The 23,312-nt window shown below is 32.1% G+C and overlaps 1 protein-coding gene across 1 annotated transcript in view; it reads left to right on the top strand.

Moving 5' to 3' along the window:
• LOC145297772 (uncharacterized) overlaps positions 1 to 23,312 on the top strand; it is a 482,067-nt gene that overhangs the window by 284,996 nt on the left and 173,759 nt on the right. Inside the window, exons 35-39 of the mRNA XM_080144017.1 lie at positions 3,008 to 3,217; positions 4,745 to 4,969; positions 6,026 to 6,099; positions 11,400 to 11,607; positions 14,185 to 14,409. Of these exons, the coding sequence (XP_080000143.1) occupies positions 3,008 to 3,217; positions 4,745 to 4,969; positions 6,026 to 6,099; positions 11,400 to 11,607; positions 14,185 to 14,409 (942 nt within the window). The remainder of the gene's footprint in view (positions 1 to 3,007; positions 3,218 to 4,744; positions 4,970 to 6,025; positions 6,100 to 11,399; positions 11,608 to 14,184; positions 14,410 to 23,312) is intronic.

The following is a 23,312-nucleotide window of genomic DNA, read 5'->3' as shown; positions in this document are numbered from 1 at the left end:
TTTCCACAATCAAGGCAGGGTATGGAATATATTCCGGCTTTGGTGTTAATGTTGGTATTAGTTATAATTTTACGTGTTAGATCCCTAATTGTTAAAGAGTTTAGTTTTGTTATTTGAATGCCTGTCTTATTTAGGTTCTTATAGATTGTGTCGTTGTTTTTATTAGTTGGTAATGTTAATTGTCTGTTGTGTGTCTGGCTATTTAAGGAATCGTCTCGGTTTCGGTTATGGTAAATTTTTAGTGCCTTTCTTTTTGTATTTGCCAAAAAATGTTGAGGGTATTGCAAGTTCATGAATGTACGTTCGATATACTCAAATTCTTCCACGAGGTATTCTTCACTACATATTCTCAGGGCCCTAAGAAAAAATCCTATTAGAATACCTCTTTTTACTTTATCATCGTGATGAGAGTAAAAGTGTATGTAATCATTTTTATTCGTGACTTTCCGATGGACTTTAAAACTTAGATGATCATTGTTATTTATGATGTTGATGTCCAGAAAAGGTATGGAGTTGTTATTTTCTCTTTCATACGTATAGTTAATAGTGGGTTCAATCTTGTTTAATTTATCAGTGATATTCTCTATTTTGGAAGATATAGGGAGAAAAATTAAAATATCATCAATATATCTATAGTAGGAGGTGCCCTTGGGCAATTTATATTTCATGGGTCCGGTTTCTATGAATTCTAAAAATAGACATGCAAAAACCCCACTTAGAGGGTTACCCATGGGCAGTCCAAATTTTTGTTTGTAGCAGAGTCCATCGAATGTGAAATATGTCATGTCAATGCATATACTTATAATTTTAATTATATTATCTATCGGCAAAGGTAATTTAATTTTTATTTTATTTAAGTGTTTTGAAAGAAAATTCGTAATTTCACTTAATTTTATTTTTATTTTACTTATTTACTGTATTTTATCATTATCTATTTTTAGACTCCATTTTATCACCTCCTATTCTTATTTTTAGATACCATCTTTTAAGTTACTGCGCTATTTTATCCCAATTCAATTATTTCTAATTTAAAAAAAAAAAAAAAAGATTCTTTCGTAATCTCATGTCATTTTATTTATTTAATCTATCACCGCTATATTTCCAAACACAATTTTTAATCTCTACGATATTTTATCTTTTAGACGTAATCCACTACACTAGTTTACTCTAATTAGTTCTTCTCTCATAAAATGTATATACATGTATATATGACATCTAATTTACATAAGGAAAACACGCTGCTCTCCCCCATCATTATATATAGCCCCTATCCTCCGACTCTCTCGTCAATGACCATCCCTCTTGAAGAAGCCCGCATAAATCGGGCTAAACGTTGAGTATCCAGGTCCTTCCACCTCCATTTTATTTCATATATATATATATATATATATACATATATATCAAAAGATTATTAATTAACACATTTATTTTCACTCTCTCTCTCTCTCTCTCTCTCTCTCTCTCTCTCTCTCTCTCTATATATATATATATATATATATATATATATATATATATATATATATATATATATATATCACAAGGTTATTAATGAACAAATTTCCAGATAATATACGTTTGTGAAATGTACTGTACACTCATGAGCAAAAAAAAATGGGCCAAGCATGAATCGATTTTTTAAAATTTTAACTGAAAATTTCTATTTTTCAGATCAGTATTATAATAGTATATAATAATAAGTGGAAAAATTAATCCTAAAAATGATAAGACTGCATCTTGGCGAGGATATAAAAAATCGAATTGCGGGATTAAGGCAATCGAAAATGAATGACAAGCAGATTTTTTATATTTTAAGAAAAGAAAATGTGAAAACATCTCTTTCTGTAGTGAAATGAATTGGTCGAAGGTTCGAAGTCGAATGCTTGGTAAAAAGGAAATCTGGATCTGGTCGCCCTAGAGCATCCACATTGAAGGACGACCACAGGCTTAAATTAAGTGTTTTGAAGGATTGAAAGAAAACTTACGTTGACCATAGCAAATAATTCAAAACAGGGACTGGAAATTCTCTTTCTAGATATAGAATATATGGACAAATGAAAGAAATGGGATTTTCTTCTAAAAGGTGTGCAAAGAAGTCATTTTTATCTAAGAAGAATATCAATAATAGAAAGAGATTTTTCTCATGTTATGGCAACAAAGATACAGACTGGTTCAGGAATTATGTTTTCTGTTAAATGAATCAAGATTTTGTCTTGTTAGTGATGCTCCTGATACTCCCGAATTGAAGAACTGGAGAAAGATTTTTGCCAAGTTGCATAAAAACGACAGTTAAATACGGGAATGGAGGGATAATGGTATGTGGAACTTTTACTGCAGCAGGAGTTGGGAAACTTATTTGATGCGAGAAGTCAATCAATACAAAGGAATACATTTGAATATTAAAAACAGGACAGTTACCAAGTATGCAGAAGCTGGGAATATCCCAGAACATTATTTTTCAACATGATAATGCCCCTGCACACACTGCTAAAGTCACAAGAAAATGGTTTTCTGATAATTCAATTAATATGATATTTTGGCCAGGTCAAAACCCCGATTTAAACCCAATCGAGAATATTTGGTCCAAAATGTCTCTTGCATTGGCTGGAAGAACTTTATCGAATAATGACAAACTGTAGGAAGCTGTGCAAAGCGGATGGAATCGCATCTCCTCTTCACAGTGTTCCATTTTGGTTGGAAGCATGTCTAAAAGGATTGACCTTTTAAAGAAATCAAAAGGGAATGCGATTCCATCCTAATAATAAATATTAAAGTAAATGTCTTGTTCTGTTGTATTAGTCTCGTTTGAGTTTCCTTGTTCAATTGTTCTTTGTTCAATATAGCTTTTAGTGAAATAAAATGTATAAACTTTGTTTGGCCCATTTTTTTTTTTTGCTCACGAGTATATGTTTTGTTTTGTTTATTTTTTAAGTGTGTATCTCTACAGACGAGTTTTATAAACATTTATATGGTTGATATGCCATTAAACTGACTTTACATTCTTCTGCAGAGAAATGTGCCAGTTCCCCTTGCCTTTTCAATGCGCCGTGCACCAATTTAGTCAACGATTTTTCCTGCAATTGCCCACGTGGTTACAGTGGCAAGACGTGCAATAAACGAGAGGATTTCTGCAGTGGCATCAATTGTGATGTTGGAACATGCATCCAGAATCTTATGCAGGGAACTTACACGTGCAGCTGTGATGAAGGATATACATATGGTAAGGATAACTTCATCCTATATGGAAGAGTAATTTTGTTTGTCCGTACATCCAATGTCATAAAAAACATCTTCATCGCAAACATTAATTTATGAAAAACTAATTACCTCCCTTTATAGTTGCTCTGTATCAGTTAAAAATTAGTAAAACCATTAAAAATTAGTAAAACCATTAAAAATTAGTAAAACCATTAAAAAATATATATGGCTGGCTGTTTACAGTTTCAAATTGGCTATCTTATTTTTATAATTAAAAAAAAATCATGTGTAAGTTTTTTTTATCATAGTTTCTTTTTTTCTTTTTTTTTTTTTAAATGTGCAAGTGAATTGACAGCTGTTCTTTATGATTTATAAAAAATTATTCAAAAAAGAAAAACAACAATGTGTTGTGTGTTGAATTTTCATTGAAAAAAATTAGCTTTTTAAAGCTAAAAATTAGCTTTTTAAAGCTAAAAAGAATGATTTTTAAAAAAAATTAGCTTTAAAATAATTTTTTAGCAAATTATTTTTAACCTTTTAAGCTTAAAAAAGAATTTGCTAAAAATTGTTTTAAATTCGTCGTTATTTGTTTTATTTTATTTATAACTAGCATTCAAGCCCGGCTTTGCCCGGGTGTTTGGAGGTGTTGAGCAAAAAAAAAAGCAGTCATTTTTTTAAACTTTGACCCTTATTATGACCCCTTAACATTTATAGTTTTGGGCTCAAATCAAGTTATTAAGTTAGATTCATGTCCAAGGAACCTATATCTAAGATTTCAAGTGTTTATACCCAAAATTGGCGTAGGAGTTTTCTAGAGTTCTCAAAGATCAAATTGTTGAACTTTGACCCGTTAACAACCAAATTTCTGGCCGAAAACGGATTACAAAGATTTTCCCAAATCTCAATACCCTGTATATAAAATTTCGAGTCTGTAGACTGAAAATTGACAGAGTTATTGCGTAGGGAAATGTACACAGACAGACACACAGACACACAGACACACAGACACTTTCACTTTTATATATACATAGATTTGTTTTAACACTCTTCAATTATTGTAGAAACTGTTATTTCATCTAGTAGAAAGCTGAACTCACCTTCCACCTTGTCCTTTCAAGTGTGTTTAAGTCTCTTTATCTACCCCCTCTCTCTCTCTTCATTTACTCCTCTCTCTTATTATCTCCCTCTCTCTCTTTCCCTCTCCCCCACCTCCCTCTCAGATCTATTAATTTCCCATGAATACTGCTATTTGTCTCCTCTCTCTCTGTGTCTGTCTGTCTATCTCTCTCTCTCTCCCCCTCCGTCTCCCGTCTGCTATCATCTTTTTAAGTGTGTTTAATTTCTCATTTCAGTTGTCTCCTCCCCCCTCCTCTCTCTCCCCCCTCTCTCTCTCTCTCTCTCCCTCCCTCCTACTATCATCCTTTCATATGTGTTTTATTTCCCATTTTTGGTGAATATTGCCAGTTGTCCCCCTCTCTCTCTCTCTCTTTCCCTATCCCCTCTCCCTCTTATTATCATCCTTTCAAGTGTGTTTAATTTCCTATTTCAGGCGAATACTGCCAGTTATCTATGGAAACCAACAATGGCACAGCGACTGGATTCTACAAACAATCTACTACAGATAAGACGAGTGCATCTTGCATCGATGAATGTTTAAAGGACACACAATGCAAATCCGTTTCTTACAATGATGCGAATAAATCTTGTTCTTTCTACACCGGCCAAACTGATGGTTGCTGCCAAATATTCACCAAAGAATGCCAAAATCCGACAGGTAACATTCACAACTGATCTTGAATTACTTTCTTGTTTTAAGGGATTTGATGAAAGATGTAATCTAATGTTGTATAGTCGCATACACGCCGGTAGATTTTTCGTCAGCCAGAAAAAAAAAAACAAAAAAAACTCGTAACACAAACTGCGTTTTGTATAAAGATTTAAAAAAAATATCAGTTTCCTTTTTATTGATTGCCTTGTGTGCAGGTGCCAAGCAAGAGACGAGGTGTCGACAGGAGGATGGGTGGATGGAACCACAAGCTTGTCTAATGTTGCTTTATTGGCTGGCTGTTTGCTTCTCCTTTCTTTTGCCTTTTTCTCTGGGCTATATATGTGACCTGCTCTCTGTAGGTGTGCTAACCTCGGCAGCTGTGTGCATCAAATAGTTGATTTTTCATCAATTTTGACAGCGTGATCCCGATCGTTCAGTGCGTTTTTGTTACCAGTTGTCATATATGCGTGTATCCTTAACACGTGACACTGATTCATAGTACCACTTTCATAAGGGATGTTGGCAACCTTCACCTGGTCCCTCCTGTGAGTACCTGATTCTAAAAGTGAATCAGCAAGGTTGCTAATGACAATGTAGAACTCTGTTGGTTGCCAAGGTTGCCTCTCTACCGGATATTGGCTTTCTTGTCTTTTCTAATGCCTCGGGTTTCATTCTATCATTCTGGATATCCGTCTGTTGTCTGCACATCTTGAAAAGTGATCTACTTATCTACGTATAGTAGTTCATATGATGGTGCTTTTTTTTCTTTTTTTTTTTACTTCAGTCTGCTGTTTGGTCCAAGTGCTTCTTTTTTCTTTCACGTAAACTAATGTGTCCCATTTTGCATTATACCATTCTTAGCTTTGATAATTTTGATGAATAATGAGAGGTGTAACTTGATCCATCGAATCACTTTCGCAAAGCCCTATAATTTGATTCATTGCCCTTCACTTTGTCTAGTCTTTGATTTTTCGTTCATTGTTTTATTTTATTTTATTTTTTTTTTGCATAGTTTGATTGCTCTTCCCACCCCATCATACTGGTTATCCATTTTATTTGTAGATAATTTCTGGACGCCATGGTACCCTATCAAGGGTTCTGTTAAACCTTCAGAAATCTTAGAGATGTTAAACGATGTAAGTATTATTTTAGCTATATTATATATTTTTTTCAGATATTTTTGTGGTTTTATCTGGATCTCCACGCGTGAGTCATGCAAGCGTCTTTATTATGATTATTCTTAGTAGCTAGAAACTGCCTGTGGATGAATTGATGATCACGAATGATGTTAAAATTTTACTTTTAATATTAGAGCATCGACAGGTTTTGTGCTGCTTCATAATTCAACTTATGTTTTAATTTGATAGAGTAAAAAAAAAGCAGTTACATAAAGTTTCAAAAGAAAACAAACGTATATAACTTTTGCCGATATGTCTGTGAGTACAATAAAATTTATTTTTGCGTCTTAAAAATTTAATTTAACAAAATTGTAATCAGTGATGGGACGGTCCCAATATTTTTCCTGATTCCGCTATAATTACCGATTCCTTATTAAATTCCCGATTCTGATACAATTACTGATTCTGATTCTTTATAAATCTCTAAATATTTACTATAAAGTTGTTATTTTCTCTAATTCCGATATAATTACCGATTCCTTATTAAATTCCCGATTCCAATACAATTACTGATTCTGATTCTTTATAAATCTCTAAATATTTACTATAAAGTTGTTATTTTCTCTGATTCTGATATAATTACCGATTCCTTATTAAATTCCCGATTCCAATACAATTACTGATTCTGATTCTTTATAAATCTCTAAATATTTACTATAAAGTTGTTATTTTCTCTAATTCCGATATAATTACCGATTCCTTATTAAATTCCCGATTCCAATACAATTACTGATTCTGATTCTTTATAAATCTCTAAATATTTACTATAAAGTTGTTATTTTCTCTAATTCCGATATAATTACCGATTCCTTATTAAATTCCCGATTCCAATACAATTACTGATTCTGATTCTTTATAAATCTCTAAATATTTACTATAAAGTTGTTATTTTCTCTAATTCCGATATAATTACCGATTCCTTATTAAATTCCCGATTCCAATACAATTACTGATTCTGATTCTTTATAAATCTCTAAATATTTACTATAAAGTTGTTATTTTCTCTAATTCCGATATAATTACCGATTCCTTATTAAATTCTCGATTCCAATACAATTACTGATTCTGATTCTTTATAAATCTCTAAATATTTACTATAAAGTTGTTATTTTCTCTGATTCTGATATAATTACCGATTTCTTATCAAATTCCCGATTCCAATACAATTACTGATTCTGATTCTTTATAAATCTCTAAATATTTACTATAAAGTTGTTATTTTCTCTGATTCTGATATAATTACCGATTCCTTATTAAATTCCCGATTCCAATACAATTACTGATTCTGATTCTTTATAAATCTCTAAATATTTACTATAAAGTTGTTATTTTCTCTAATTCCGATATAATTACCGATTCCTTATTAAATTCCCGATTCCAATACAATTACTGATTCTGATTCTTTATAAATCTCTAAATATTTACTATAAAGTTGTTATTTTCTCTGATTCTGATATAATTACCGATTCCTTATTAAATTCCCGATTCCAATACAATTACTGATTCTGATTCTTTATAAATCTCTAAATATTTACTATAAAGTTGTTATTTTCTCTGATTCTGATATAATTACCGATTCCTTATTAAATTCCCGATTCCAATACAATTACTGATTCTGATTCTTTATAAATCTCTAAATATTTACTATAAAGTTGTTATTTTCTCTGATTCCGATATAATTACCGATTCCTTATTAAATTCCCGATTCCAATACAATTACTGATTCTGATTCTTTATAAATCTCTAAATATTTACTATAAAGCTGTTATTTTTTCTGATTACCGTAAAAACACGCGCTAAATGTGCAGATATTTTCTCAAACGTGAAAAATGCACTTGTGGGGGTGATTTATAGATTTTAGTTTGATTAGTAATTTCAAATCGATAAATATTTATTGTTTTCTAATTATAATTAAAGCTGTAGAATATTTTCTGTTTAAACAGAAATAAAATAAAAAATAGATAATTAAAGGAATCGTTTTTGGCATCGGAAAATAAATACAAGTTTTTCCGATTTCGATACCGATTCCGACACCCCAAAAAGTTCCAATTTTTCCGATTCCCGATTCCGATTAATCGTCCCAACACCAATTACAATCCTCATATAACATAAAGTGTGTTATCTCTGTCTGTTCTTCAGTTACAATTTATGTGTACGTAAAAAATAGATTGCGGACGTTGTCAAATTTCTGTTCATAATAAGGAAGAACATTGCACTAATTAAAATATATTTATGCGCATTTTACGACCGGGCAACACCGGGCGGCCTGCTAGTATACCTACAAAAGTGAGAATGTGTGTGTGTGTGTGTGTGTGTGTGTGTGTGAGAGGGAACTTCTTAACCTATATACTCAACGAATTTTCGATCTACAGACTTGTTTCATGAATGCGCATGTGTGAATCGTTCACATGACAGATTCCTTATGTTAAGCATAATTATGTTTGAAAACTGCTCACTCTCCCCTAATTGTGCATTTATGTGCTGTCTTATATATTTAGTCACGTGTTCATATTCCATTGCTACATGCACAGGTACGTATGTGTGTATATATGAATGTATATTTATATATATATAAGTATTTGTATTAATGAAAACAAAAGGATGTAGTGTTTACCTGATATACGCAATGGTAAACTTCAAACTAATATAAATAACAGTAAAGAACTATTTTTGCATTTCGGATTTGAGTAGAAAGATGTTTGTTCACATTAGACTTGAACTTCTGCATATCAGTACAGTTGGGAAAGCAGAATCCCAGAATTTTCATTAATATTATGAAATACTATGCACGCTTTGTTTTTATATATATTTTTTTACACATCCAACATTTTTTCACTTTTTTATTTGGCAATTTATAACTACAATAAATTGCGGTTCCACTTAATGCCTAAAACTAGCAAATTCTAGCATTGCTACAAATATAATTTGCTGATTTCTTTATGTCCTCTGATGAGAAGAATAACAAGAATAGCATTCTTTGAAACTCTACGGAATAAGGACTTTATAAATTGTTTTTGGAGTATTCAGTCGGACAATAAATTTTGATTGTAAAGTTCAACTTAACGTTTTAATTTTCTTTCTCTTATAAATATTTGTATATGTATGTGTATGCATAATCTAATATATAAAAGGCCATACGTCTGTCTGTCTCCATATTTTCAAACTCTATTTCCTTCGAAATTAAAAGTTGCAGAGCAGAGTTAGGGGCCTATAATGATTGGATATTTTGCAGGCCGTTCAATTATGGATCTTTAGCCGGTTAAAATAGTTTTTAAGGGGTCAAAAATGGGTCAAAATTTAAAACATTTTAGTTTATTTTTAATTTTTAATCAATTCATATACGTATCACGTTGGTACAATGTTAACGTCAACAGCTTTGAATGCTACAGTTTTGCTTTTGGTTTCGATTCTAGCTGATGGTACTAAAATACTTCATTTTTTTTTTTTTACTTTTGAAATCATGACTGTATAATAATATATATACGAAATCTGGACAAATTAAAATATATTAAAGCATATTTTACTCCCGGGCAAAGCTGGGCGCCCCCGCCCTCTAGTATTATATATATAAACTATACATACATATCCCAAAGACAAACCAGTGGTTTCATTGTATAGGAACAACCTTCTAAAAATCTATACAAATAATCAGTGTCACGAGGAAAGAGGAAAAACAAACGAAAAAAGTAACACCGGTTAATGGACGGTGTCTTTGCATTAATGTTCTCGTTATCAATTAGTCATTTGGAAGTGACGCTAAAATATTCTGTTTACGGAAACAAGGGAAGGTAGACAGGTAGAGTGATGGAGTGGTGGTGGTGGTGGTGGTGGTGGGGTTGTTCATGACACTGATGATTTGTATCGGTTTTTAGTCAACCACAGAAGGTTGTTCCTATACAATGAAACCACTGGTTCGTCTTTGGAATATGTATGCATAGTTTGTAAATAAATATTTGTATTTTAGCTCTCACATTCGCGATCGAGCACTTTATTTGATTTCTTTTCATCACATTCTGGCACCCTATATATATATATATATATATATATATATATATATATATATATATATATATATATATAGTCTTGGAAGGTTTTAACCCTTAAAACTATATAAAAAAAACTTATTTGATTTTTATATTTTTTATCATTCGTTAAAAACCTATTCAGTCAGTAAGTCATTTAATCACCTGCAATCAATGCATCAACTTGCTCTCTCGAATTTACCATAGTCCTAAAGTTAATTTAAGGGGTCATCAGAAATATATATATATATATATATATATATATATATATATATATATATACAGAGTGTCCTAATAAAATGTATATACTCTTTAAATGACCTTATTATAAGAAAGAAAAGTTTCATACATCAAAATACTGTGAACAACTATAGAAACCAGCAAATTATCGAAAGTGTTCAAATTATTGGCCATTGTAGTCCATGAACAGCTGACAACGCTCACTAATTGAATCAAAAATGTTCGTAATCAGTTCAATTAGTATGTTGACACATCTTCTTTCAATGGTTGCTTTCAACTCATTCATTGTAGCTCGTTTTGTGGTTTGAACCCTGTGTTTTACATGCCACACCCACCAAAAGAGAAAAATCCAGGTTGGCGTTAAATCCGGTGAGCTTAGACAGTACTCGATACTTCCTCTTCGTCTTAATTCTGTTTCGCAGGTGACTATCAAGATATGCTCTTACGTCATGATGATAGTGGGGAAGTGCTCAATCCTGCTGGAAGTGCCATTCTTCATTCCTAATCATCTCTTGGGAAAGTGGCATAGCGTGTTCATGTAGCAAGTTGAGATATTTTAAAGAGTGTATACATTTTATTGGGACATCCTGTATATATTAAACGAACATTTTTAAAACAGAGGTGTTGACAAGAATCTCTACAAAACTTAGTTTATAGAACATCAGACTGCCGATTTCTAAGGTTTCGGTTTAGATTTCTAGTCGCTTTATTTGTTGGGATTTTATTATTTAAGTTAAATTCCAAAATGTACTTCTTATCTTTACAAAAAAAAATGTTACTGACAGGCAGACAACTAATAATCCTGATATGCCTTATTTGGGATGAAAAGGTGTGAAAATAAAAAATAAATAAATAAAACAAACAAAAAAAAAATATATGACTTAGGTGCATTAGCTTGAATCGAAACTGAAATAAAAATTTATGAAAAAAAAAAAATTCATAAAAGTTTAACGTTCTTGTTTAATCAAGCTGTTGTGGGTGGTTTCAAATTTCCAGGTTGGACTTAACGTCTGTAAAGGCCATGTGACGTCACTAACTCAATGCAAAACCGAAGAAACTGAAGACGATAAGATGCGACCGGATAAATATGACGTGTCTCTTGATTTAAGCGATCCTTGCAAGGTGACCGATCTCAACTGCGTGACTGGTAATGAAAACGAATGCTCCATGTATCGAATCCGGTTCCAATGTGCAGTCAGCAAAGGTAACATAATTTGGTTATTTGTAAAATTGTTTTTTTTTTATAACAGCATCACAATCACCACCACCACTATCATCATCATCATCATCATCATCATCATCATCATCATCATCATCTTAGATCTGTTTTACATGCTGGCATATTAAATATAAAAGGAGAAATGGATAGTGTGAAGAAGTTAGATTTAATTTTATCTATGTGCCCATCAAGTATCAACTTTCAAACATAGTTATCTCCCTTGGGCTGAAGAAGACAGAATTATTACCCTTGGAAAAAGACGGCAGCTATGACATTTTGAAAGGTAGAAAAAAATGCATCTCTCAACACAAACATTAAATCGTCACGAACTGAACAGCTTCTACATTGCCATTTAATGTGTAAGTTTTCTTAAAAAATAAATGTGTTTGTACATTGATTATTTTTGAGTGGTTATAAAACCAGTGCCACATACCATTAGTCATCACAATATGAACAGAGAAAATTTGAAGAAAAAAAAAAAAATGAAACCACGACCCCTTGAAATGAATCGATCTGAAAAAAAGCGGAAAGGCTCTTTTTATGCTAAAATATGAAGTCTTTCAATGTGAAAATATTAGTAAAAAAATTGTGAAATAACTGACTTGTTTAGTGTTATGAATATTATCATAGTAACAAAACGTGATTAGTGTTATAGTCTTGTTTAGTGTTATGAATATTATCATAGTAACAAAACGTTATGAGTGTTATAGTCTTGTTTAGTGTTATGAATATTATCATAGTAACAAAACGTTATTAGTGTTATAGGTTTGTTTAGTGTTATGAATATTATCATAGTAACAAAACGTGATTAGTGTTATAGGCTTGTCTAGTGTTATGAATATTATCATAGTAACAAAACGTTATTAGTGTTATAGGCTTGTTTAGTGTTATGAATATTATCATAGTAACAAAACGTTATTAGTGTTATAGGCTTGTTTAGTGTTATGAATATTATCATAGTAACAAAACGTTATTAGTGTTATAGCCTTGTTTAGTGTTATGAATATTATCATAGTAACAAAACGTGATTAGTGTTATAGGTTTGTTTAGTGTTATGAATATTATCATAGTAACAAAACGTGATTAGTGTTATAGGCTTGTTTAGTGTTATGAATATTATCATAGTAACAAAACGTTATGAGTGTTATAGTCTTGTTTAGTGTTATGAATATTATCATAGTAACAAAACGTTATTAGTGTTATAGGCTTGTTTAGTGTTATGAATATTATCATAGTAACAAAACGTGATTAGTGTTATAGGCTTGTTTAGTGTTATGAATATTATCATAGTAACAAAACGTGATTAGTGTTATAGGTTTGTTTAGTGTTATGAATATTATCATAGTAACAAAACGTGATTAGTGTTATAGGCTTGTTTAGTGTTATGAATATTATCATAGTAACCAAACGTTATGAGTGTTATAGTCTTGTTTAGTGTTATGAATATTATCATAGTAACAAAACGTTATTAGTGTTATAGGCTTGTTTAGTGTTATGAATATTATCATAGTAACAAAACGTTATTAGTGTTATAGGCTTGTTTACTGTTATGAATATTATCATAGTAACAAAACGTTATTAGTGTTATAGTCTTGTTTAGTGTTATGAATATTATCATAGTAACAAAACGTTATTAGTGTTAAAGGCTTGTTTAGTGTTATAAATATTATCATAGTAACAAAACGTTATTAGTGTTATAGTCTTGTTTAGTGTTATGAATATTATCATAGTAACAAAACGTTATTAGTGTTAAAGGCTTGTTTAGTGTTATAAATATTATCATAGTAAAAAACGTGATTAGTGTTATAGGCTTGTTTAGTGTTATGAATATTATCATAGTAACAAAACGTTATTAGTGTTATAGCCTTGTTTAGTGTTATGAATATTATCATAGTAACAAAACGTGATTAGTGTTATAGGCTTGTTTAGTGTTATGAATATTATCATAGTAACAAAACGTTATTAGTGTTATAGGCTTGTTTAGTGTTATGAATATTATCATAGTAACAAAACGTTATTAGTGTTATAGGTTTGTTTAGTGTTATGAATATTATCATAGTAACAAAACCTGATTAGTGTTATAGGCTTGTTTAGTGTTATGAATATTATCATAGTAACAAAACGTGATTAGTGTTATAGCCTTGTTTAGTGTTATGAATATTATCATAGTAACAAAACGTTATTAGTGTTATAGGCTTGTTTAGTGTTATGAATATTATCATAGTAACAAAACGTGATTAGTGTTATAGCCTTGTTTAGTGTTATGCATATTATCATAGTAACAAAACGTTATTAGTGTTATAGGCTTGTTTAGTGTTATGAATATTATCATAGTAACAAAACGTGATTAGTGTTATAGCCTTGTTTAGTGTTATGAATATTATCATAGTAACAAAACGTTATTAGTGTTATAGGCTTGTTTAGTGTTATGAATATTATCATAGTAACAAAACCTGATTAGTGTTATAGTCTTGTTTAGTGTTATGCATATTACCATAGTAGTGTTATTTTGTGTTATGGTTTTGTTATGGTTTCAACTATTTTTCTTCATCATTCTGACAGTAATGCAAGATAACAAGTGTGAAATGAAATCTGCCTGCCATGGCATCCATTGTGGAAATGGATCCAAATGCGTTCCACTAACAAAAACATGTGGCTGCTCCTCTGAATTCGAGCCGCCATACTGTCGTGTCCGAAAAAATTTCTGCTCCGGAAAATCGTGTGGCAATGGAACTTGCATCAATGGAGATAACGGCGCTTCCTGTAATTGTAATTCAGGATTTGAAGGTAAGTTTCACCTTTCAGTTCTATCAGTATAGTTCACTTATTTAAATTATGAAGGCTGAATGTATCAGTATAGCTCATTTATTTAAATTATGGGTACTCCTGCAGTATTTTACCCACCGATTTCACGATCTTAGCCGAGCGTTGACGAACGCTTTCGGCGTTAACGCCGACGAAAGCCCAGAATTCGGAGCTACGGTGCAAGAAGAACGCTAAAAGTATGTGAATAGCAAAAACATTACAAGGAAAAGATATTACACACACACACACAACAAAATGGATAAAATTAATACAAAAAATTTGGATAAAATAAATCACAAACACTTACCGTAAGTTTTTTTAAAGTAAAATAAATTTATTTTGTTGAATATTTTTTTTTTTTTTGGTTCATTTTGTTTTCCGATAGCTTTTTTTTGGGGGGGGGGGTAAGCAACAGTAATAAACACTTCAATGTTTTTTTTTTTTGTGTGTGTTTTTAACAAAATGTTATTAAACAGTAACAACAATGTTTTTTTTTTTATTTGTTTTTTTTTTCAGTAATGTTTGTAGGGGGGGGACAACAATTACTGTTTATCTTTAGTTCCGACTGGAAGATTTTCTACTGACTGTAGAGAGGCAAAGTAGGGAGCAAAGGGTTTTCAGAGGATGTGGAAAGAAGCTCCTTCCCAAACCGGGTAGCCTTCCGCGATTTGATTTATTATGGAGACAAAAGAAGGGTTGTGTCCAAATTTTTGTCTCCACATAAATTCGCATAAATGTTTCCAACAGCTCCCGGGTTTTTTTTTTTTTTTTTTTATCGCTAAATTAAATAGCTGAAATGAAAGGCTGTGTATTTTTACTTTGAACAATAAAATAACTGAAATGAAACGCTATGTGTGTAATTTCAATGAAAATTATTCGTCTGCTGCGCGTTCGTTTGAAGCGCCCTGATTGGCTGATAGAGTATCGTACCGCTCGCCATGTTCCGACGTTTTCCGACGGATGTCGATCAACGCTCGGCTAAGATCGTGAAATCGATGGGTAAAATACTGCAGGAGTACCAAATTATGAAGGCTGAATGTATCAGTATAGCTCATTTATTTAAATTATGAACGCTGAATGTATTAGTATGGCTCACTTATTTAAATTATGAACGCTGAATGTATCAGTATAGCTCATTTATTTAAATTATGAAGGCTGAATGTATCAGTATAGCTCATTTATTTAAATTATGAAGGCTGAATGTATCAGTATAGCTCACTTATTTAAATTATGAACGCTGAATGTTGTTTCGGATTTCTGTGGTTATTATTGACCAGCACTTCTGGTCATGTGGCCTTAAGTAGTTATTAAATAGTGGTGTGCATATATCGTGTGTATATATATTTCAGGGCGTTTATATCGGGTGTACATATATCGCAGAATGTATATTGTCGGGTGTGTATATATCGTGCGTGTGTATATTTCCGCTGACATATGAAGGGATACATTTTATAACAAGGAGGGATACATTTTATAACAAGGAGGGATACATTTATAACAAGGAGTGATACATTTAAACCAAGGAGGGATACATTTCATAAGAAGGAGGAATACATTTATAAGAAGGAGGGCTACATTTTATAACAAGGAGGGATAAATTTTATTACAAGGAGGGATACATTTTATAACAAGGAGGGATACATTTTATAACAAGGAGGGATACATTTATAACAAAGAGGGATACATTTATAACAAAGAGGATGAATTTTATAACAAGGATGGATACATTTATAACAAGGAGGGATACATTTTATAACAAGGAGGGATACATTTTATAACAAAGAGGGATGAATTTTATAACAAGGAGGGAGACATTTCAAAACAAGGAGGGATACATTTATAACAAAGAGGGATACATGTTATTACAAGGAGGAATACATTTTATGAGAAGGGGGGATAAATTTTATAACAAGGAGGGATAAATTTTATAGCAAGGATGGATACATTTTATAACAAGGAGAGATACATTTTATAACAAGGAGGGATAAATTTTATAACAAGGATGGATACATTTTATAACAAGGATGGATACATTTTATAACAAGGAGGGATGCATTTATAAAAAGGAGGGATACATTTATAAAAAGGAGGGATACATTTATAAAAAGGAGGGATACTTTTATAACAAAGAGGGATAAATTTTATAACGAGGAGGGATACATTTAAACCAAAGAGGGAAGAATTTCATAACAAAGAGGGATACATTTATAACAAGGAGGGATACATTTATAACAAGGAGGGATACATTTTATAACAAAGAGGGATACATTTATAACAAAGAGGGATACATTTATAACAAAGAGGGATACATTTTATAACAAGGAGGGATACATTTATAACAAGGAGGGATATATTTTATAACAAGGAGGGATACATTTATAACAAAAAGGGATACATTTATAACAAACAGGGACACATTTTATAACAAAGAGGGATATATTTTATAACAAAGAGGGATACATTTTATAACAAGGAGGGATACATTTATAACAAGGAGGGACACATCTTATAACAAGCAGGGATAAATTTTATAACAAGGAGGGATAGATTTTATAACAAGGAGGGATACATTTTATAACAAGGAGCGATAAATTTTATAATAAGGAGGGATACATTTATAACAAAGAAGGATGCATTTTATAATAAGCAGGTATACATTTATAACAAGGAGGGATACATGTTATTACAAGGTGGGATACATTTTATAAAAAGGAGGGATACATTTTATAACACGGAAGGGTACATTTTATAACAAGGAGGGATACATTTATAACAAAGAGGGATACATTTATAACAAGGAGGGATACATTTTAAAACAAAGAGGGATACATTTATAACAAGGCGCGATAAATTTTATAAAAAGGAGGGATACATTTATAACAAGGAGGGATACATTTTATAACAAGGAGGGATACATTTATAACAAGGAAGGATACATGTTATTACAAGGAGGGATACATTTCATGAGAAGGGGGGATACATGTTATAACAAGGAGGGATACATTTTATAACAGGGAGGGATACATTTTATAACAAGGGGGATACATTTATAACAAGTAGGGATACATTTTATAACAAGGGGGATACATTTTATAACAAGGGGAATACAATTATAACAAGGAGGGATACATTTTATAACAAGGAGGGATACATTTTGTAACAAGGAGAGATACATTTATAACAAAGAGGGATACATTTTATAACAAGGAGGGATACATTTTATAACAAGGTGGATACATTTATAACAAGCATGGGTACATTTTATAACAAAGAGGGATACTTCATTGATTGAGATTGTCGGACTGACTTCCTCATCTTGGTTGTTATTGTCACAACGTTTCGGCCGTTTTGCCCTCCGGCCTTCGTCAGGTGAATGGTTTGTTAGAAGTCTCGAACCCAACCCTTTATTATTATTACGGGGGTACCGTGTTCGGACTCCAGCTAGGCTGAACGAAGCCAGTGAAAAAGTAACATTGAAAAACAGAGAATCAGCAACTATGTCCCAAAGCCTAGCTGGAGTCCGAACACGGTACCCCCGTAATAATAATAAAGGGTTGGGTTCGAGACTCCTAACAAACCATTCACCTGACGAAGGCCGGATGGCAAAACGGCCGAAACGTTGTGACAATAACAACCAAGATGAGGAAGTCAGTCCGACAATCTCAATCAATGAAAACAACTCATCTCAAAAATACAGACAAAGAGGAATACATTTTATAACAAGGAGGGATAAATTTATAAAAAGGAGGGATAAATTTTATAACAAAGAGGGATACATTAATAACAAGGAGGGATACATTTATAACAAAGAGGGATACATTTATAAAAAGGAGGTATACATTTATAACAAGGAGGGATACATTTTATAACAACGAGGGATACATTTATAACAAGGAAGGATACATGTTATTACAAGGAGGGATACATTTCATGAGAAGGGGGGATACATTTTATAACAAGGAGGGATACATTTTATCACAAAGAGGGATACATTTTATAACAAGGGGGATACATTTATAACAAGGAGGGATACATTTTATTACAAGGGGGATATATTTTATAACAAGGGGGATACATTTATAACAAAGAGGGATACATTTATAACAATGAGGGATACATTTTATAACAAGGAGGGATACATTTATTACAAGGAGGGATACATTTATAACAAGGGGTGATACATTTATTACAAGGGGGGTGCATTTATAACAAGGGGGATACATTTATAACAAGGAGGGATACATTTTATAACAAGGGGGGATACATTTTATAACAAGGAGGGATACATTTATAACAAAGAGGGATACATTTTATAACAAGGAGGGATACATTTTATAACAAGGGGGATACATTTATAACAAGGATGGATACATTTTATAACAAAGAGGGATACATTTTATAAAAAGGAGCGAAACATTTATAACAAGGTAGGATAAATTTTATAGCAAGGATGGATACATTTTATAACCAGGAGGGATACATTTATAACAAGGAGGGATACATTTATAACTAAGAGGGATACATTTATAACAAGGAGGGATACATTTTATTACAAGGAGGGATAGATTTATAACAAGGAGGGATCATGTTATTACAAGGAGGGATACATTTCATGAGAAGGGGGATACATTTTATAGCAAGGAGGGATACATTTTATAACAAGGAAGGATACATTTTATAACAAGGAGGGATACATTTATAACAAAGAGGGATGCATTTATAACAAGGAGGCATACATTTTATAACAAGGAGGGATACATTTTATAACAAGGAAGGATACATGTTATTACAAGGAGGGATACATTTCATGAGAAGGGGGGATACATGTTATAACAAGGAGGGATACATTTTATAACAGGGAGGGATACATTTTATAACAAGGGGGATACATTTATAACAAGTAGGGATACATTTTATAACAAGGGGGATACATTTTATAACAAGGGGGATACATTTATAACAAGGAGGGATACATTTTATAACAAGGAGGGATACATTTTGTAACAAGGAGAGATACATTTATAACAAAGAGGGATACATTTTATAACAAGGAGGGATACATTTTATAACAAGGTGGATACATTTATAACAAGCATGGATACATTTTATAACAAAGAGGGATACTTCATTGATTGAGATTGTCGGACTGACTTCCTCATCTTGGTTGTTATTGTCACAACGTTTCGGCCGTTTTGCCCTCCGGCCTTCGTCAGGTGAATGGTTTGTTAGAAGTCTCAAACCCAACCCTTTATTATTATTACGGGGGTACCGTGTTCGGACTCCAGCTAGGCTGAACGAAGCCAGTGAAAAAGTAACATTGAAAAACAGAGAATCAGCAACTATGTCCCAAAGCCTAGCTAGAATCCGAACACGGTACCCCCGTAATAATAATAAAGGGTTGGGTTCGAGACTCCTAACAAACAATTCACCTGACGAAGGCCGGATGGCAAAACGGTCGAAACGTTGTGACAATAACAACCAAGATGAGGAAGTCAGTCCGACAATCTCAATCAATGAAAACAACTCATCTCAAAAATACAGACAAAGAGGAATACATTTTATAACAAGGAGGGATAAATTTATAAAAAGGAGGGATAAATTTTATAACAAAGAGGGATACATTTATAACAAGGAGGGATACATTTATAACAAAGAGGGATACATTTATAAAAAGGAGGTATACATTTATAACAAGGAGGGATACATTTTATAACAAAGAGGGATAAATTTATAACAAAGAGGGATACATTTATAAAAAGGAGGGATACATTTTATAACAAAGAGGGATACATTTATAACAAGGAGGGATACATTTTATAACAAAGAGGGATACATTTATAAAAAGGAGGGATGAATATTATAACAAAGAGGGATACATTTATAACAAGGAGGGATACATTTTATAACAAGGAGGGATACATTTATAACAAAGAGGGATACATTTATAACAAAGAGGGATACATTTATAACAAAGAGGGATACATTTTATAACAAGGAGGGATACATTTTATAACAAGGAGGGATACATTTTAAAACAAAGATGGATACATTTATAACAAAGAGGGATACATTTATAACAAGGATGGATACATTTTATAACAAGGAGGGATACATTTATAACAAAGAGAGATACATCTATTACAAGGAGGAATAAATTTTATAACAGGGAGGGATACATTTATAACAAAGAGGGATATATTTTATAACAAGGAGGGATACATTTTATAACAAGGAGGGATACATTTTATAACAAGGCCGGGTACATTTATAACAAAGAGGGATACATCTATAACAAGGAGGGATACATTTTATAACAAGGAGGGATACATTTCATGACAAGGAGGGATACATTTATAACAAGCAGGGATACATTTATAACAAGGAGGGATACATTTTATAACAAGGAGGGATACATTTATAACAAGAGGGATAATTTTATAACAAGGAGGGATACATTTTATAACAAAGAGGGATACATTTATATCAAAGAGGGATACATTTATAACTAGGAGGGATACATTTATACCAAAGAGGGATACATTTATATCAAGGAGGGATACATTTTATAACAAGGAGGGATACATTTATAACAAGAGGGATACATTTTATAACAAGGAGGGATACATTTTATTACAAGGAGGGATACATTTATAACAAGGAGGGATAAATTTTATAACAAGGAGAGATACATTTTATAACAAGGAGGGATACATTTATAACAAAGAGGGATACATTTTATAACAAGGAGGGATAAATATTATAACAAGGAGGGATACATTTATAACAAGGAGGGATACATTTTATAACAAGGAGGGATAAATTTTATAACAAGGAGGGATGAATTTTATAAGAAGGAGGGATAAATTTTATAACAAGGAGGGATACATTTATAACAAGGAGGGATAAATTTTATAACAAGGAGGGATACATTTATAACAAGGAGGGATACATTTATAACAAAGAGGGATAAATTTTATAACAAGGAGGGATAAATATTATAACAAGGAGGGATACATTTATAACAAGGAGGGATACATTTTATAACAAGGAGGGATAAATTTTATAACAAGGAGGGATAAATTTTATAACAAGGAGGGATAAAATTTATAACAAGGAGGGATATATTTATAACAAGGAGGGATAAATTTTATAACAAAGAGGGATACATTTTATAACAAAGAGGGATAAATTTTATAACAAGGAGGGATACATTTATAACAAGGAGGGATACATTTATAACAAGGAGGGATATATTTATAACAAGGATGGATACATTTATAACAAGGCGGGATACATTTATAACAAGGCGGGATACATTTTATAACAAGTGAATGAGACATTTATATATCACTGTTACACAGAACGAGACGCCATTTGTATAATGGCGTAAACGGCACCGACGGTGGCGATAATTCTATTTGTGCATATTAATACATAGCTGAGGGATACGTTTATGCAGTTCTTGTTAACCCAGATAGAGGGGCTAATCATTATTTATTATGATGGCGAAAGGGACAGATAATTCTTGGAGGGATTTATACAAAGTTCATCTACAGATGATAGACAAAACACATTTACCTTTCTGTTGTTATGACGACGACGAGGACAAACAGTTTACAACTATATTATGATTCTTTATTCATACCAGCTGGATGATGATGGTCAGGGATTCAAGCTTTTTCAATTACATTTTCCTATCTTCCCTCCATCTCGCCTCCAAGCGGGTGTCTGCTTCCAGTGTGACCGACTGGCTCTTCGGCTCTGTCTCTTTAACTTTGAACCTTGTCTCAATATATTGGGAATCGTCTTTCTTGATGACGGCAAAGCATATCTCGCCACGTGAAATTCATTCATGTGGATTTTACCTATGTATGTCCAAACACGCTTTTGGCAAACAAAGAAATTCCTAATTTGAATTGTTCTGTATCTAACCTATTTGGTAATCATTATTTCTAAACTGCATTGTTCATATCTAACTCTTATATAAATAATATTTAGTTATTTTCATGAATAATGACAATCGTTCTACATTCCTAAGGTTTCAATACATATTTAAAAAAAAAATTTCTTACCGGGTTCGATTCTTACTTTTTCCAACTATCATTTTCAAACCTATCTAGTTTTCTCTTTTAATTACTGGGGTCTCTCCATGTAACACAATGACCACAGAAAAGTTATAGATTCAAACAGGATGAGGTTAAAAAAAAATTGAAACCATATCTTTTTTATCATCCTCTTACTCTTATTTCATGATCCTATTGCTTCCACTACTATGTATCTTTTTTCTTCTACATTTACGTCATTTATTTATTTTCATACTCTTACCAGTGTTACGTGTTCCGGGTCTAGCCTAGGGGTTAGGAATTTTGCAAGAAATTCTATACCCAAATACACATCATAAGAAAAAGAAAAAGTATGGAATTTTGCCGGCCGTAATAATATCACAACCGCATGGCATTTCCCAAGTTTCGAATCAGTGGAATCGTCATGAACTACCCGATAACATTGACGTTTAATAATAAAGATGGCAGGGAATGAAAAAGGTCCGACACCAAATGAATAATGTTAAAATATATAAATTTATTATTCAAACAAAAAAAACAAATGAAGGAAATAAGAATAATAAAACAGTCATAATGAGAGTCCAGTCACAGACAACATCAGATCAGGATGGGGGGGGTCATTGGTGGAGATATATTATTTTTTTCTCTTCCTTTTCTCTTCTTTTCTTTATTTTCTTTTTTGATAAAACACAGTCACAGTTAAAACGAAATATTAGAATATTCCAAATGAAAGTCGGGTCACAAACTTTGGCAAAACATAAGGACACAGACAAAACAAGATATCAGGATAACCAAATGAAAGTCGGGTCGCAGACAATATTA

Source organism: Euprymna scolopes, chromosome 18 (assembly GCF_053919585.1).
Source record: "Euprymna scolopes isolate OS-2025 chromosome 18, ASM5391958v1, whole genome shotgun sequence".
Classification (NCBI taxonomy): Eukaryota; Metazoa; Mollusca; class Cephalopoda; order Sepiida; family Sepiolidae; genus Euprymna; species Euprymna scolopes.
This window is presented reverse-complemented; position numbering and strand designations above follow the sequence as displayed.